The 16909-nt window shown below is 33.5% G+C and overlaps 1 protein-coding gene across 3 annotated transcripts; it reads left to right on the top strand.

Moving 5' to 3' along the window:
* Positions 1 to 2480: 2480 nt before the first annotated feature.
* Positions 2481 to 9001, top strand: LOC101263232 (polyadenylate-binding protein-interacting protein 7). 3 transcript variants are annotated; one of them, XM_069288010.1, is made up of 7 exons: positions 2481 to 3046; positions 3163 to 3211; positions 4075 to 4979; positions 5646 to 6096; positions 6194 to 6264; positions 7660 to 7784; positions 8347 to 9001. In XM_069288010.1, the coding sequence occupies exons 3-7, from the start codon at positions 4203 to 4205 to the stop codon at positions 8636 to 8638; spliced, it is 1716 nt and encodes a 571-aa protein (XP_069144111.1). In that variant the 5' UTR covers positions 2481 to 3046; positions 3163 to 3211; positions 4075 to 4202; the 3' UTR covers positions 8639 to 9001. The 3 variants fall into 3 exon arrangements, 2 of the variants coding, with proteins under 2 accessions (XP_069144111.1, XP_010324993.1); XR_011211120.1 differs by having other exon boundaries at positions 2695 to 3046; positions 6591 to 7784; positions 8347 to 8780; XM_010326691.4 differs by having other exon boundaries at positions 2751 to 3033.
* Positions 9002 to 16909: the final 7908 nt, after the last annotated feature.

The raw sequence follows: 16909 nt of genomic DNA, 5'->3' as shown, positions 1-16909 counted from the left end.
TTATTTTGAAGATTTTTGTCAACACCCGAGTTTATACTGTAGAAGAGACACGACACCTAGGATCACAAATGATCCTCGGAGAACACTTAATTTAACATATCAAGCATACCATATGAACTATTGCAGAAACTGAAGCATATGCTTAATAAATAATTCGATACATTTCATAAGACTATATTATTAACGTTTTAAATAAAGTCATTAGTATCTTATAGATGTAGTCTATTGCTATATTCCATCTTTCTTATCATGATCCTGTTCTATGAGAGAGTGGTAACAAAGTTTTTGAATGAGCTTTCCTCACTCTTCTCAAAGAGGTATCGACTCATTCGGACTATAGTATCGCTTACTTTTTTGCATACTTAAATCACCAATGACAATTTTATCTATTGTAAGATATTTTAATAAAGGAAAAATGTTATGTTTTAATAAAGGGCAAAAAGTTCAATCGGTATTTCTATGAATTTTCATGTTTTTAAAGTAATATATATTAATGTTGTTTGTTAGATGGCGTTCTTTTCGTTGCACTTAATATAGATCAGAATCATAATAGTTCGGACATTAGACTAGTAAGTAAAATATTTTCATTAGAATTTAAGCACTTAATTGATTTGAATATGTATTATTCATTAAGATCTAGAACAAAGTTTTAATACCATCACAATGATTCATAAATCTTTCATAACATAATGTGTGCATATCAATATAACTTTGAAGCATATTATATAATGCTCATATGGCATGTGTTCATAAAAACATCATTGTAAATATTGAAATATGATCAAATCATGCATAATAAGGTATGTCATGGAGAGAAAATTTTAACCCTATCATTCTTCATATAAGGCCAAATTTCAAAGATCGAGTTTTTACTGATAATGTAGGAAGCTATGTTTCAATTTTTCGTAAGGGGCTCACTGAATAAGAATGTATCACATGTTTGAATCAAAACTCTAAGGCGATCATTATTTCACAACTTTGTAGAAGTGCTTTCAAGTTTTATACCAAATCTCCTATAAAAAGAATTCATTAGCATATTGAAAATGTAGTCTATTGCTATATTCCCATCTTTTTTAGCCTTTATCATGCTCTCTGAGAGAGTGATAACAAAGTCTTTGAATGGGCTTTCCTCACTCTTCTCAAAGCGGTGTCCATTCATTGAGACTACAATATACCCTATTTTTTTGCATACTTAAATCGCCAATAACAATTTATCTATTGTAAAATCTTTTAATGGAGGATAAAAAGTTAAATCAACATTTCTATGAATCTTCCTGTTTTAAACTAATATATTTATTAATGTTGTTTGCTAAAGGGCGTTCATTTGGTTGTACTTAATATAGGTCTGAATCATAATAGTTCAAACATTAGACTAGTAAGCGAAATTATTTTCATTATGATTTAAACACTTAATTGATTTGAATATGTCTTATTCATTAAGATCTAGAACAAAGTTTAATATCATCAAGATGTATTCTTGTGTGAATAATATTTACAATTACTCTATCCACAACAATCATCCACCACCACTAACCACATTTGCCACCACAATCACTATCACTATCGCCATTGTCGACCACCATTACCATTATCTACCACCAACTACCTCTGTTATCACAACTACCATTGTTGCTAACAAATATTGTTAGCTACTACCACACTTACATCCTAAATTATTATAATTACATTCATTGTTCCTTGCCTCGGTAGCCACTACCTTCACCACTACTATGAATCACTATGGTGAATTTCTACTACCGAGAATCTCCACCGTTACAACTAACATTGCCACACACTACCACCATACGTTCTTTAGTCAATACCACCACCACCAACAACAACATAGGTACCCCTGTCTCTGTAGCCGTCACCTTCAATTACCACACATACATCATCATCCAACACACATTCTTCTGCCACCACCATCAACACTCACCAGCTACTAATGATCACCAACTTCACCAATACAACAACCAAAGCCATCACCATCACTATTATTATAATAGTCAACACAATAACATACACCTTCAGCGGACAACTATCACCGCCATCATTGAAAAACTCTAACAACAACTATTAACATCAACATAACCATCACCACTACAAACTATCTCTACCTATCACTAGCAAGCATACATTTTTCTTTCAATCTAATAATGACTTTATTTTAATGTTTAGTGTTTGATTATTTTAATTTGAATTGTATATTTATTCTATATATAAAAATTATGTATATTTATATGTTGAAAAATAAACAGTTTTAATCATTTGATTTTCAAATTTCGAGACAACATCTTAATCATTCAAATGTGACACCCAAATTCAGATGATATGCGAATTTAGTGTAAATCTCGAAGAAAAACAAATGAGGCCTTAAAATAGTAGATGATTTATACTTGAACTATGTTTGAGTAAAAGGTTAATAGATATCCAAATATTGTTACGCTATATGTGGAGAGGTAGGGGTAATAGTAACCTCCACCCTTTCTCTTCTCACTAATTAGTAACATTGTTTGATAATTATGTAATTTCTTATTCTTCTATATGTGAAACTCTATGTTTTACTTTTTTTTCCTCTATATTTTTAAGTACCATAATTTGCTCGAACATTTTCTTAAGTCAAATCTCTATTGAAAAAAAATATATTTTATCTCTTACAATTGGCTCAAAGGGTCGTGAGAGTGAAGAGAGGGCGGCGTATAGAGAAAGGGGTGGGTTGATATTGAGTGGCACAGGGTTGAGGTTTTATTGCCCTTTTATTATGTGGTCACAAACAAGAGGATTTCGTAAAAGCTAAAAACCAAAGAAAAAGGAAAATAAAGAGAAGAAAAAGCAATGCTAGAATTAGTAGAGCAATAGTATAGCAGATAGATAAACATATACTGATTTATATAGTATATAGATAGAAATAAAATAATAAATTAAAACCCTCTCACTTTCTCTCTCTCACTTTCTCTCTCTACCTCAGCTTAAGACATTGAAGAAGACGAAGAACAGCAGCCAAGCAGAAGAATTCTCATATCTATTTGCTTTGTATTTTTCTCTGGTGTATACTTTTCTTCTTCGTCTTCATATTTTTATTTCATTTTTTCATAATTTTTGTTACATATTTTCTTATCTTTGAATCTGAATATATATATATATTATCATCAACGTCTGCAGTTAATGGATCCATTCAATTATGTTTCGTCCATAATCGAGCTTCGTAAAGGTGTATATATCAATATCTCTATCTCTCTATCTCTCTGTCTCAGATCTTATATTTTTGGTTGATTTGTTCTTTTCTTTCTGTGCTTAGTGTTCAATTTCAATTTTCTTGTGGAGAATCATCGAGATCTACGGATATTATTTGTGTCTGACCAATTAAGCATTTTTTTTTAGTTTACTAGTATTGTTTATTCAGTAAATATGTTATTTTAAGTCTTTTTGTAGTGATTTACGCTGTGTATTGAAATTAGTTGGCTGCAAACTGAGGTTTAGAGAATTCACTGTTGCGTTGCATGATTAGGATTTATGAAGTGACTTACAGTGAAAAAAAAAAGATGATTAGTTTATTGAATTGTGGGACATCTTGTTAATTTGGTTAATTATGGTGATATGTGACTCAATTGTCATGAAGCTCTGATTATTCTGGTTTATTTAACAAAATTTGCATGTTTTATTCTTGTAGATTATGTGAGCGAAATTAGGTAGTATTGGAATGAAATGGATATCATATAGGGTTGGGTGGTTACGGGGGTTGATACAGATGACTCGATGATCAGGGATTGTTGGTTGAAGTAACTGAATATGCACTGAACTAAAAATTTAGATGAATCTAGACATGATCATGCAATTAGTTAGTATTATCATACCATATTTGTTTATAGTTGTGTTTGTTCATAATGTCAGTTAGATCTGATTTTGTTTGAAGTAATAAGGTAACATTGACTTACGCTATTGTTCTCGGTTTGAACTATGAAAAGAGGTCATTGGTGCTTATGATTATTTTTTTTATCTTGACGTCTGGACTTAAAAGATGTTGATAAACAGAGGTAAGTTCTTAAGTAAGCTTTTCATTTTCTTTTTTGGCAGGGTTTGGGTGATATTGACTGCATAGTTGCGCCATCTTATAATTAGAAGTTTCATGATGTATGTAGACACCCTTTTTTCTTAACCAACTAGAAACAAAACAAAGGAAAAATAATAACGAAGAAAAAAGAATGAGCTTATCAGGAAAAGGGACTCCAACCAGTGACAAAAAGCTAACCTTAGCAAAAGCGACAAGCTTGAATCCAAATGCCGCAGAATTTGTACCCTTTGCACTCAGATCACCCTCAGGTAGCACTAGCAGCACCGATGCATCAAAGTTCGCTAACTCCACTACTACTCTTGGAAAAGCTGTACTAGATAGATCAGAATCATCTGCTTCGAACAACTCAGATGATGAAGCACACCAGTATTGGCGTCGCCAGCTCCCGGATGATATTACACCGGACTTTAATGTCATGGGAGAAGATGATTCTCATGGAATCAGCAGTCTTCCATTTTCTAGATTATCAGTAACTGATGTCAATGAAGCTTCAATATTCCCTGCCTCAACTGGCAGTGGCTTCATGTTGAAGGACCAGCTGGAGTTATCTCCTAATCGCATTAATGGTACTAGTTTTGTTGAAAAGACAGGATATCCTATTACATCTTTTGGCGAAGATGCATCCTCAACTAGTTTTCATCTGCCTTCTAAACCCTGGGACAAGCCATCGCTGACTAGTGACCAGCCCTTTGCCAATATTAGGGAGGGGCCTCATTATAACGGGAATTCAGGAAACAGCTTCTTTGGAGACATGATGAACGAGCAACCATTTTTTGAAGCAGATGTAAACCCTCTTGAATTTTTAGCCTCTCAATTTCCTGGTTTTGCTGCTGAAAGTCTTGGAGAGGTGTACTATGCCAATGGAGGTGACTTGAATCTGACAATTGAAATGCTTACTCAGCTTGAGGTATGTTTCATTTTCTTAATCTTTATGGATACAGTAATGTAGAATTTTTTAGTTTTGTAAGGAAATTGACTTTCTAATTTTCAAGAATTGATCCGTTAGTTTAAAGTTGCTGCAATTATATTGATCAGTATGGGCTGGGATTTGGTGGTCTGTTTGAATTTCTTTTTGATCATGTTTATTATTTCAAAAAGAATATTTTCCAAGTTTTGGGAAATATTGTTCAGTAATTAGAATTATTTGAGCACTGTGTCTTCATCAAATTAAGTAATCCAGATTTTCTCCACGCATGATGTTTAAGCGTTCTACAGTTATAAATGTCTAGAAATTCAATTATTGGTACGTTTAGTAAATCAGCTACTTACAAAAGAAAGTTTAATCAATTAGCTTCTATCATTGAGTTTCAGTGTCCTAGTAGTCTATGTCATTTATCTATTTCTTAGATTGTCTTGAGTCCGAAGCATTAATTCTTCTGACGATTATACAAAATAAGTTAGATGTTCAGTTAAATTATTTGTACTGACAGAATAGTGGTAATGGACACAATGTGGGAGGTGGTAGAACTTCTGGTCATATCTCTGATAGTTTTGAAGATTGATTTTCAATTGGATACTTTGTTCTTTTGGACGTTTCAATTACATACTAATGGCTCAAAGCTTTTTATTACAGCTTCAAGTTGATGGTGGGTTTAATCAAAATCTGAATTCAAAAGCCTTGTCGGCTCCAAATCTTAGTGCTCTGGATTTCCCTGCTCTTTCTGTGGCAGAAAGTCAAAACAGCAGCCTAAAGTACTCTGGCAGTGATGCTCAACAAAATGTCAATCCCTATAGGCCTTCTGAAAAAGAGAGCACCCTTCTTTTTAGATCTGGCTCTTCCATCCCTTTTCGAGGTGCTACAGATTTTGCATCTGCTGTCAGGAAGATGGCATCTCAGGATTCTAGCATATGGAAGTATGATAGGACTGGAGTAGCTGATGGTAGTGTTGGATCAAGTAGAAATTCACCTGTATTGGCTAGCTCTTACAATGGTGGACAGAGTAGGGGAGTTTATGGTGATAGGTTGCAGAGCCGAGGTTCCACACGTGCAGCTCCTGTCTGGCTTGAAACTGGAGAAGCAGTTGGTAATTCTTTACTGAAGCAGCCAATATAATTTTGAATGTACATTTGAGGAAAATAATTTCTGCCCATCTATGTGCTTTGACTTTGTTGAGATTGCAGCAAATATATATTCTGAAATGCGGGAAGAGGCTCGTGACCATGCACGCTTGCGTAATGCATACTTTGAACAGGTATGTGGTGTACATCATGATTGCAAAGGTGGATAGAATATACGTAGATGTGAACTCACTTCAATGTTCATGCGTATTTGTATGTGAAGCCACAAGGGCATAGTACTTAAGCCCTCTTCTCCCATAAAACCCCAAGGAGAAATAAGTAAGAAGGCCATGAAGGCGTGATGGATCCATGTATCATATGCTTGTAAGGGGAACTAACTTGGAAATCTGACCAAGAACTAGTGATGATCCTTGGAAAAGCTTACTGTAGGTGCATTTTATTGATGTGAAGTCAGAAGTGATACAATCTTCCTTTTTTCTTTTTCTTTTTTTGATGTCAGAGCAATCCCCTGTGGCTCCTGGCTCTTGGTGATGCACAGGTTTGAAACTATGGAGAGTATGGGCCCACTAATCTACCCTCCTTCCAGCCTACATGCCAGGCTTTGTTTGTGGCAGGATCGAACCTATGATGTTTGTCTGGCCCTCACATTACATGTTGTGTCTTTACTCATTACCACTGAACCAAAGCCCTGCTTCTTTTAAAGTATAGTGATTGCTTGCACTACACCCTTGTTTAAAAAATTTATAATCATGACCCAGGAAAAGGAATTGGAGCATTTCTTAGATTTTATTGAATTTTGATGTCATTGGACATTAAAATGGCATATTGATCCTCTGCCTTGTATATTCTTCCATGCATGGTGTCTGACTTCTATGTGATCTATTTTGATATCAAAATAGTGCATCTAGATTCATTAACATCTAATTAACTTGATTGCTGTTCTTTTCTTAAACAATTTAGTATCATTAGATACACAATTCTGTCATGGTTGTTTTTTTCTGTTATTGTTTGTTTGAACTTAATATAAAAAGAAAGCATTGTAAATATATTCAAGACATATGAAGATGAAAAATTAAAGATTTTGAATACAAAAATTGTGTGCCTATATTCTTTGGCATTCTACTGTTAACTATTTTCCTGTTGTGAGATAGAAGGCAAGACTTTGATTGCTGGATATAATTAAGTGTGCACATTTTGGATTAGGAAAACAAATTGTGCAGTCTTCCTTGGTACAACTATGAAGTGCAAAAGGTTGTACAGGAAGAGACAGTTGGTTAAAATCTGCTTAAAAGAAATCATAAAATCATTTTTAAGTGTATTAGCAATAATGCTACTACGGCTGTACAAATCGCTAGACCATCTTATTATAGGGTTATCATAATATTTTGGATGTTTCACCAGTGGAATGATTGATTTTCAGCTTCACTACATGATGAATTCATTGTTCTTTTTTCTTTTTTGGGATTGAGAATCATTGTGGCAGGAATTTTCTCTATGATCATGTCAAGTAGTCTTGGCTCTCTTATGCCGCACTACAAGATCCTTAATATATGTAACTGTCTGAGTAGGCACGTCAGGCATATCTTATTGGTAACAAGGCTTTGGCCAAAGAACTGAGCGTCAAGGGACAACTTCACAATATGCAGATGAAGGCAGCTCATGGGAAGGCTCAAGAATCTATATATCGCCTAAGGTCTGTTTTTATTTTTCCATGTCTATGCTCTGGCTTCATTTGAGACAAGGGTCTATCAAAAACAGTCTCTCTACCTCACAAAGGTAGGGGTATGGTACATCCTACAGTCCCTAGACCCCACTTGTGGCAGTGAGTATGTTGTCGTCTATGTTCTGAGACCCTAAACTCTTCATATTTACGTTTTCATATCCTCGTGATGTCCTTTTAACAAGATTTTTGAATTGTAGAATTCTTTATCATCACAATCTTCATCTCACACAGTAACTATTAAATTTTTTCTGCTCTATTCGAAATCATATCATCTTCCTATTGATATCCAGAATTTTTCATGCATGTTCTGTTTGGTAGCTTTACCAATTCCCAGGTGCTGTGATTTTCTGCTTCGTCATTGTGCAATGATGAAAAATGACAGGGATGATAATGTTGAAAATTCATGCTAATTGAGTTTTTTGGTGACAAAACATAACCTCCTCTGCTGATAAAGTTTTTGTGCATCAGCCCCCCACCCTACAAAGACTTTTGAACATATAGAATATTTAGGTGTGCTTAAAATTGTTTGCAGGAACCCAGAGATGCAGGGAAATGGAAGAGGACAAGAGAGAATCATAGATCTGCATGGTCTTCATGTTACTGAAGCGATTCATGTCCTGAAGCGTGAGCTGTCTGTGTTGAGGAATGCTGCCAGATCAGCAGAGCAGCGAATACAGGTTTATATTTGCGTTGGAACAGGACATCATACAAAGGGTTCGCGTACTCCTGCCAGGCTTCCCATTTCTGTCCAGCGTTACCTTCTAGAGGAGGGCCTTGACTACTCTGAGCCACAACCAGGGCTTCTCCGAGTTGTGGTATACTGAGGTGTGAAGGTATAGGAGTTTTTGACACGTCATTATCCTAGAAAATCCATCAGATGAAGAAAAAGAAAAAAAGAAAATTGTTGTACCTGTAAATGGGGGGAACGGAAGATTAGTGCAAATTCTGGAAAAGGGAAAAGGAAAATGTGAAAAAAAGTGGAAGAAAATTGTATCATTTAAGGTTTAGTTGTTGAATAGGAGGGATACGTTTTGTAGCTCGCGGGGACTTGCATCGGCCCCCTTCGATTTTGTAACTTTTTGTAACGTTGCTTCTTTCTCACATTCGTTTTCAATTTGACTAGCCGATGTAACTGATAGAATTCTTTCACCTGAAAGCTCAAATCCACCCAAGTGTTTTAGGCCTCATTTGTTTCTTTTAAGATTTAGACGTCTGAATCTAAGTAAGCATGTGCATCAAAATTTAGGTGTTTTGATTTGAATACATATCTTATCTAAATCTGTACATTGTCATTTTATAAATGTGCATGTGAAGTTAGACATTATACTAATAAAATATTATAAAATTCCGTTTCAACGAAAATATCACTTTTGGTCCAAAAAAAGTTCTAATTGTTTGAATTTGATTTTAGAATAAAATATTATATTACGTGATAAGCAAATAAAAGTCATAATATGGATATTTTTAGGGAAAATACATAGATTACCCCATCAAACTTGTCTACAAAACTTACTTTAGCACTGTAATTTTATGTTTATTTATATAGTCTTAAACAACTTGCAAGTAAATTAAATATCACCTTAGAGATTGACGTGGCAAAAAAATAAAATCTAAGCACGTAAATAACATAAAAGGTGAAAAGGGAAGGGAAGGGAAGTGGGTCCAACTTCAATCTATACCAACTCTCTTTGTTCCACCGTCGGTGGTCACTTTCGAGAGAAATCAACAAATGCATCAAATTCAACAAAACTCAACCACGCCAGACCTCACTCAACCCCTTTGTTCTTCGTTCATCACCGTTTAAACCTTTTGCGAGAGTTCAGCCGCCGTGAGAACACCAAATCTCGCTAAGAAATTTCACTACGTCAGCAACCATGGAAAAAACGTTGGCCATACCCTTTTCCTATCTTTCCTCCATTCTCCCCTTCATTGTTTTCATTTTTTTTGCCTTTCAAGCGAGCCACCATCAAATATGTCAATTTTGAGCATAATATAACAACAACTCCGGTGATTGTCATATAAGTGGTTGATGGTTGTTCTTAGAGCAACCATGGATGTTAAGATTGAGCTTTCAAAAAACTTACAATAGTAAGTTAAACAACAAAAAATGAAACTGAAAATAAACACTCCCAAGAGTATGAGCAAGAGTAACACCAACAAATCCAGCTCCAACGATGATGATAATTTTTCAATCTTGTCATTGAAGCACTTGCCGACGTATAGTCATTTTCATTATTTCACATAATATTCATAAAATTAGTTGAAATAATGTATGGGTGTTGGATCATTGCAAAGGGTAACAATTACTTTTGTATTGTATTGATTATTGAAATAATTAAGGACATGGAACAATGAGGAAGATGAGTGAACAGTGAAAATGAGAACAAAAAATGATGTGAAAAAGAAAAAAGAAAAAAGAAATGAAATTAATTTTTTTCCACAATCTGACGTGTTATCAATGTGTCATTGAGGTGGCGCTTATGTGGTGCATGCGTACTTCACCTTCCAATTATGAAGTTGGTATTGTATGTATATGGTGGTATTTAATTCACTTGAAAGTTGTTTAAGGGATATTTAAACACCCGTAAAATTATGATGTTAAAGTGAATTTTACGGACAAGTTTAAGGGAGATTTGATGTATTTTCTCATATTTTTAAGAATTCAACATAAGCATATCTTTATAAATAGATTATTCAACTAATCAAATCTTTTTTTGATTTTGTTGGCCAAATATAAGATAATTTAATAATTATCCATAAAATAGTAAGATCATATTCTAGTGTTCAAATATTATAAAACGTGCCTAATAATGAAAATATAAAACTTTCAAGTATTCCATCTTCTTTGCATTAGTTGAAGTACAAGTTCTTCACGCATATTACTCTTTATATGTGGATTTGCAGTAGTCCAATCAAGCCCATTTATTTCATTCAACACTTCTTCATCTTCTCCTTCTTCCTCATCAAATATTAATTGAATTACATCGTATTTATTTACAAAATTCTCATTTATACGCTCCTTCGTGATAAAATTATGAACTGCATAACACCCAATAACAACGTATCTCTGAACATCAATAGAATATAAATGCCTCTTATACAATAGAACACCTAAGATGATAATGTCCAAACCAATATCGAATGTTCCGATATGGTGTTAGAAATTCTCGAGTCTTTGGATATGCTACATCACATAAATAGTAATTAATATCGTTAAAATAATGTTCAAATAATCCCAAAAAGTTAAACATTAGTATTACATAATAACTTAATTTATATAACTTACTAGGAGGGGAAAATAGAAAGTCATTATCTTGATTAGATACAATCTCTGTTAGAACTCGTGTATCATGTGATACCACTTTCTAATGATTCTAACTACTCTAAATTAAATGACTTCTAAACATATAGAAATCACCCAGAAATACAAATTATCATTTTGAATCCATAACTTCAAATTCAAGGAAAGTTAAAAGTCAAGTCTAGAAAGTTCTTAGAGTCTTTTCAAGAAGTCTATTACACTTACTTTTAACTTTTTTATAAGACTAAAAAATCAAGTTGAGTAAAAGATAAGGAGAAGAAGTTCATTTCAAGTTTCATAAGTTTTTTACAAACATTTTAACTTCATTTTAAGACTTAATTTGAGTTCAGTTCAGAGTAAGGTGAAGTCTTTTCTTCAAAGAAGTATATGGAGACTAAGTATTCTCAAAGGAGTATAAAATGTTTTCACATTTAGATGAGAATGGAAACTAAGATTTTCAAAGAGCCTTCGGGCTAGTTTTCAAAAAAGAGTAATAGCTTTCTAAATGAAGTAAGCAGGAAAACTGAGATTTCCAAAATAGTCTTTGAGCTTAGTTTTGAGCAGTAATCTCAAGCCACAGAAGTAATATGTTTTAAAAACATAAGAGCTAATATAATGATACTTTTTGGAGTAGTATTGAGCACTGATATGGGAAAGAGTTCAGATAACTCTCACCCCCCTAAACCATGTAGCCAACATGGGTAGAAAAGGGTCATACTTTTTAGATGATTATTTTAGTGCTTTTTAGCATAGATTGATGGATCCACCTAGTATGTAGTTCAGTATCTATACCAATGGCAAGGTATAGGACAACCTTGGCAGCGTGAGACAAAATGTTGTACCATCACTATAGCTCTTAAGTGATGATTGTCGGTTAGAGAAACTCTCACAAAAATTGAATGTATTTTATATATATATATATATATATATATATATATATATATATATATATATATATATATAGTTATATATATAGTTATATGTATTTTTACATACATCTCAGAGTTATATTGTATCATTGCGTACATACAGAATTGACGTTATGTTTCTTAAACAACTTTTATTTATTTGGCACTTATTTTAAATTTCTATATATTGAAATGAGTTCAGTCTTGTAGAGTTAAGTTGAGCCAGGTAAATTCTTCAGATTTTCCTTTCAAGCATATGTTAATACTGTTTAGCATTCTAACTCGCATACTCGTACATTCAATGTACTGATATCAGTTGGTCCGCATCATAACATGATGCAGACGTAGGTAACAAGGATCGATATCCAGCGCACAGTTGATCCAGTTGAGCAATACAGAGTCGGTGGTGAGCCTCCCTACATTTCGGAGGGCTCTATTGCTTTTTAGTTTAGTTCATTAGGATGCTCTGGTGTTTTTCCCAACATCCATCCCAGTTATTTAGAGGCTTTATAAATAGTCCGACAACTAGTTATGAGTCTTTAGTTTTGTATTTCAGATGTTTTGTTATGAGACATGAGCAACCATTTTGGCCGGTTGAATGTTTTCTTTTAAAGACATTCTCAGTTTATTTCATAAGTTCTTTATATAGACTGTTATTGTGTTTAATTTTTCAGCTGAGTAAGTAAGGCAGGTCAAGGCTCCGCTTTGTGCCAGCAACGGTCATCGAATATCGGCCACGCCCAGAGTGTAGGCTCGGGGCATGAAAAATTAAATGTAAGAAAACTTTCTTGAAAATAATATACTATAAGTAAAATATGTTTTCTTGAACGCTTTCTTGAAAACTTCTTTAAAATCTTAAACATGTGTTATTTGTGAAATTAATGCATATGAAATACTACGACAAGATTTTTAAATACCTTTGATTAGAAAGGGGTCGATGTGGTATAAGAGAATGAATCATACATCAAATATAATTAATGACATAAAGTACCATAATTTTAATGATAAAAATCAATCAATGATAAGATATACTTCCTATGTTTCACAAAGAATGACCTAGTTTGACTTGGCACGGAGTTTAAGAGTATAAAGAAGACTTTTGAATCATGTGGTCATAAATTAAAGTTAGGTCAAATGCACAAAAATTGCCCTTTGATCTTGTGGCATTAAACATGACACGTGGAAAGTTGTTACAAAAATAAGAAAGAGATCATTCTTTTTGAAACATACTAAAAAGGAAAGGATGTCATTCCTTTTGAAACATACTAAAAAGGAAAGGAGGTCATTCTTTTTGAAACGGAGGGAGTAAAAGGAATTCAAAATCATCGAATTTGGGTGAAAACCCTAACTTTGATCTTAACAACATATGTTGTAGGAGTAGAGCGTGATGAAGTACAAAGTTCCCCACTTTAACAATCTTACATACCTTAAACGCTACATGAATCTTGAGGAAGAACCCTAAATTGAAAAAGAACAATAAAGAAATCTTTTCTTGAGATTCTTAAATTAGTTTCTTGAAAATCCTTGAAGAATAATCTTGAAACGATTTTTAATGAACATTACTTGAAGAAGAATATTGAAAAATATTTATAACATTATTTCTTGAAAGTCTTTTGCTTTGATTTTCCTTATAATTTTGTCTTACAGTTTGAGAGATGAGAGGGAGTTAATATATGGAAATATGATTGTTTAAGGCTTTATAGAAGTTGAGGAAATCTTTTTTGGGCTTTATAGGGGTATAAGGACAAGAAATTTCCTTATTTAGAATTTCCCAACGTCCAAAACAAAAGTGCCTGCATTATTTCATACAATTAAATAACTCTCTACTCCGAATTCAGAATGATGAAAATTTGGAGGCGTTGAAAAGAAGATTCGTAGAATTTCTATTTGATAGGTTATGAGCCACATAACTTTTCATATTCTAATAGATATGATCGTTTGAAGTTTACAAAAGTTAAATCTTATATGGAAATTATATGGATAAAAAAACTTTCAACTCAACTTTGTGTTAGAGGATTATTACTACCTTAATTCATCTCTAGATATCCTCTCACACTAAATAATTGACTTTAGCACCTATGCAAAATTAGGAATCATCTGATACAACCTTATACACCTAATCAAAAAAAATAGTTTGTATCTTCACTTAGAGATTTTGGGGTGTTACACTTTCTATTTCTAGCACAAAAGCCTCAATTTCGTATAAACAATTACACCAACAATTCTAGCAAGGCAAAGAAAGAAAATGAAGAAGGAAAATGATATTTTACTATCAAGAACATAATCTTCAAAACCAAAGGTGATATGCAAGCTAACTTACCTTCAATAACCTAACCCAAAATTAAAATTTACACACTAAGGTTCTTTTTCTGTCTGAGCTAAGAATAATATATATGAGAAAAACTCTAGTCTAAAATTTGATCTATTCGAATAATATATATGAGAAAAATTCTAGTCTAAAATTTCATATATTCTTCTCTGGACTCATACTTTTCTTCCGCTCTCTTGAGAGCAGAGGTGAACTCAGGACTTGAAAATGGTAGGTGCACCACCAATGATAATGCACGCTAGTTAAAGTATGTACCGAATATTGATTTATATGAAACACAAAACTATGATATTCATGTATAAATAAATTAGATGGGTCTAATAGATAGTGTGTTATGTGAAGTGGTGGTTTTAAATTTTACTTTGCACCATGAGGTTGCAAGTTTGAAACTAGTCATCCTCCTGTTTTATTCGATATTTTTAAACTTCAATAGCTAAAAGCAGAAAAAAAAACAGAAATGAGCATATGGGGATTTGAACCTAGTCCCTCCTCAATGAAGTTCAACATCCAAACTAGCTAACCCGACTAGCTTTTGTGTGTTTGTGTGCCTAATAAACTATATGTCTATCCCAAGGTGTGTATATATACATAATTTTCTGAAGTTAACAGGTTCACGTGCACCCGTAGGAATACACATGTGTCCGCCCCTGCTTGTGAGAATTTTGGATCTAATGCTTGAGAATTTCCACTTTTACCCCCGACTAAATAGGGGTGCGTTGCAGTTTGATAGGGAGTGCTTAAAAGCAAATGCCTCAAAAGCGAATAGTAGTTCATTAAGATACCCCCACCTTTTTGGACCAGTTCACAAAAGCAAACCTCGTCTGGTCGCGATCGCTGACGTTGTTGACTCTCCCGCAAAAGTGTGACATCTGGAGCTCATTTCTTGCCAGGCTTGGTGCCTTTTCACTTTTGTCCATCATTGTTCTTCCTAGCAATAAATACGTGAAATCAACACAATCAAATGTATAAGTAGTCTCCTTCTCAACTTGAGTGCCACAAAATTACAAGAAAAGAACCTCAAATGAGTGAAACCACCACTCATCGACACCCCAACTTAAAATTTTTGTTTGTCCTAAAGCAAAATAAAAATTAAAAATATAAAAGGAACTCAATTTAAGCACAATACCTTTATATTTAAACTAAGGTTCCAAGTCATGACTTTGGTTGATACTAATAATCAGCAAGAAAGCGAGTGATTTTCAATTCAAGTAATCTCCTCAAGTACAAGCACAATTTGAAAACTCTATGTATTTCCAAGAATAATCAAGCGACAATAATAATTCTCAAGAAGTGACTTAGAATTACATGTCAACTACACAATTTCTTTGACTCAACTTCGGAATCTATCAACTCCACCAATCTATCCTAGTTTTCATGCTCTCTCAAGAGAGAAGACTATCCCAAAAATACACACACAACTATTCACAAAACAAGGGACAAAAGATGCAAACACTCACACTAACAAAGAAAACATCTCATGAGCACGAACACAAATGTCACACCATAGGATTGCCAGTATTTTCTATCAAGATTGACTCATCAACTTCATTCGATTGGAAATCTCAAAGGACTTTGTTAAAATCGTAATATATAGTCTTGGGGAAGGTTAGGATATCATTTAGGTACAAGTGACTACACCCTCCTTGAACACTACACAACAACTTATTATTTCCAACTTTTTCTACTTTTCAAACAAATGCACGTTTTGACCATATTTTTCCCTTTTCATATTCTAGATGACCCCACATGCAACTATATTTCAACTTTTCGGAGGATTCACGTCTCATTTATTACTTTTTGTTTCTTTTTTGTAACCTTTTATTTTATGAAACTTTTTCCTCCAGTCTCAAGTTTTTTTTTCTTCTTTACATTAAGCCGTGTCATAAGCATCACATTTATGAGTTTTTCATAACAACCGCAACTTAAGCTTTTAGCCTCAACTTTCTCAATTATCAAGTTCAAGAAGGGAAGGATTCAAAAAATATTACTTTTTAAAAAGGCAAGACTTGTAATGTGATTGTCAATAAAAAAGATAAGTCTCAAGGGGGACAACTACTGATATATTTGATGCAAAGGTGGGATTTTTAGGTCAAGTGAACGTTACAAATAATTAAACAAAGTCTAAGATCATTTCTCCAATAAAAATCAACCAAAACCAACATCTTAAGACTAGTCGGGCAAATTCTAGTTTACACAATTGAATATAAGGAAATATTTCAACAACTCACCATACATAGCATGTGAATTATTCAAAATGATTCAATTTCACTTTCTAGTCAAGAACAAAGGAGTTATTTATCATAGGAAAATGCACAAGTACCCCCTCAACCTATGTCCAAAATTTTAGAGACACATTTAGGGGTCGTTTGGTACAAAGATCATTAATTCAGGGATTGGTAATGCATGGATTGGTAATGCAGGGATTAATAATGCATGGATCGGTAATGCAAGGATTAGTAATGCAGATATTATTTTTATCAAGTGTTTGGTTCATTGTTTCTTACCTAGTTTTGTGTATGGTTTAAAACTTACAAAAAAAAGTCTTTGCAATTATACC

Source organism: Solanum lycopersicum, chromosome 8, assembly GCF_036512215.1.
Source record: "Solanum lycopersicum chromosome 8, SLM_r2.1".
Lineage (NCBI taxonomy): Eukaryota > Viridiplantae > Streptophyta > Magnoliopsida > Solanales > Solanaceae > Solanum > Solanum lycopersicum.
Note: the sequence above shows the minus strand (reverse complement) of the source record. Positions and strands in the feature narration are given on the sequence as shown.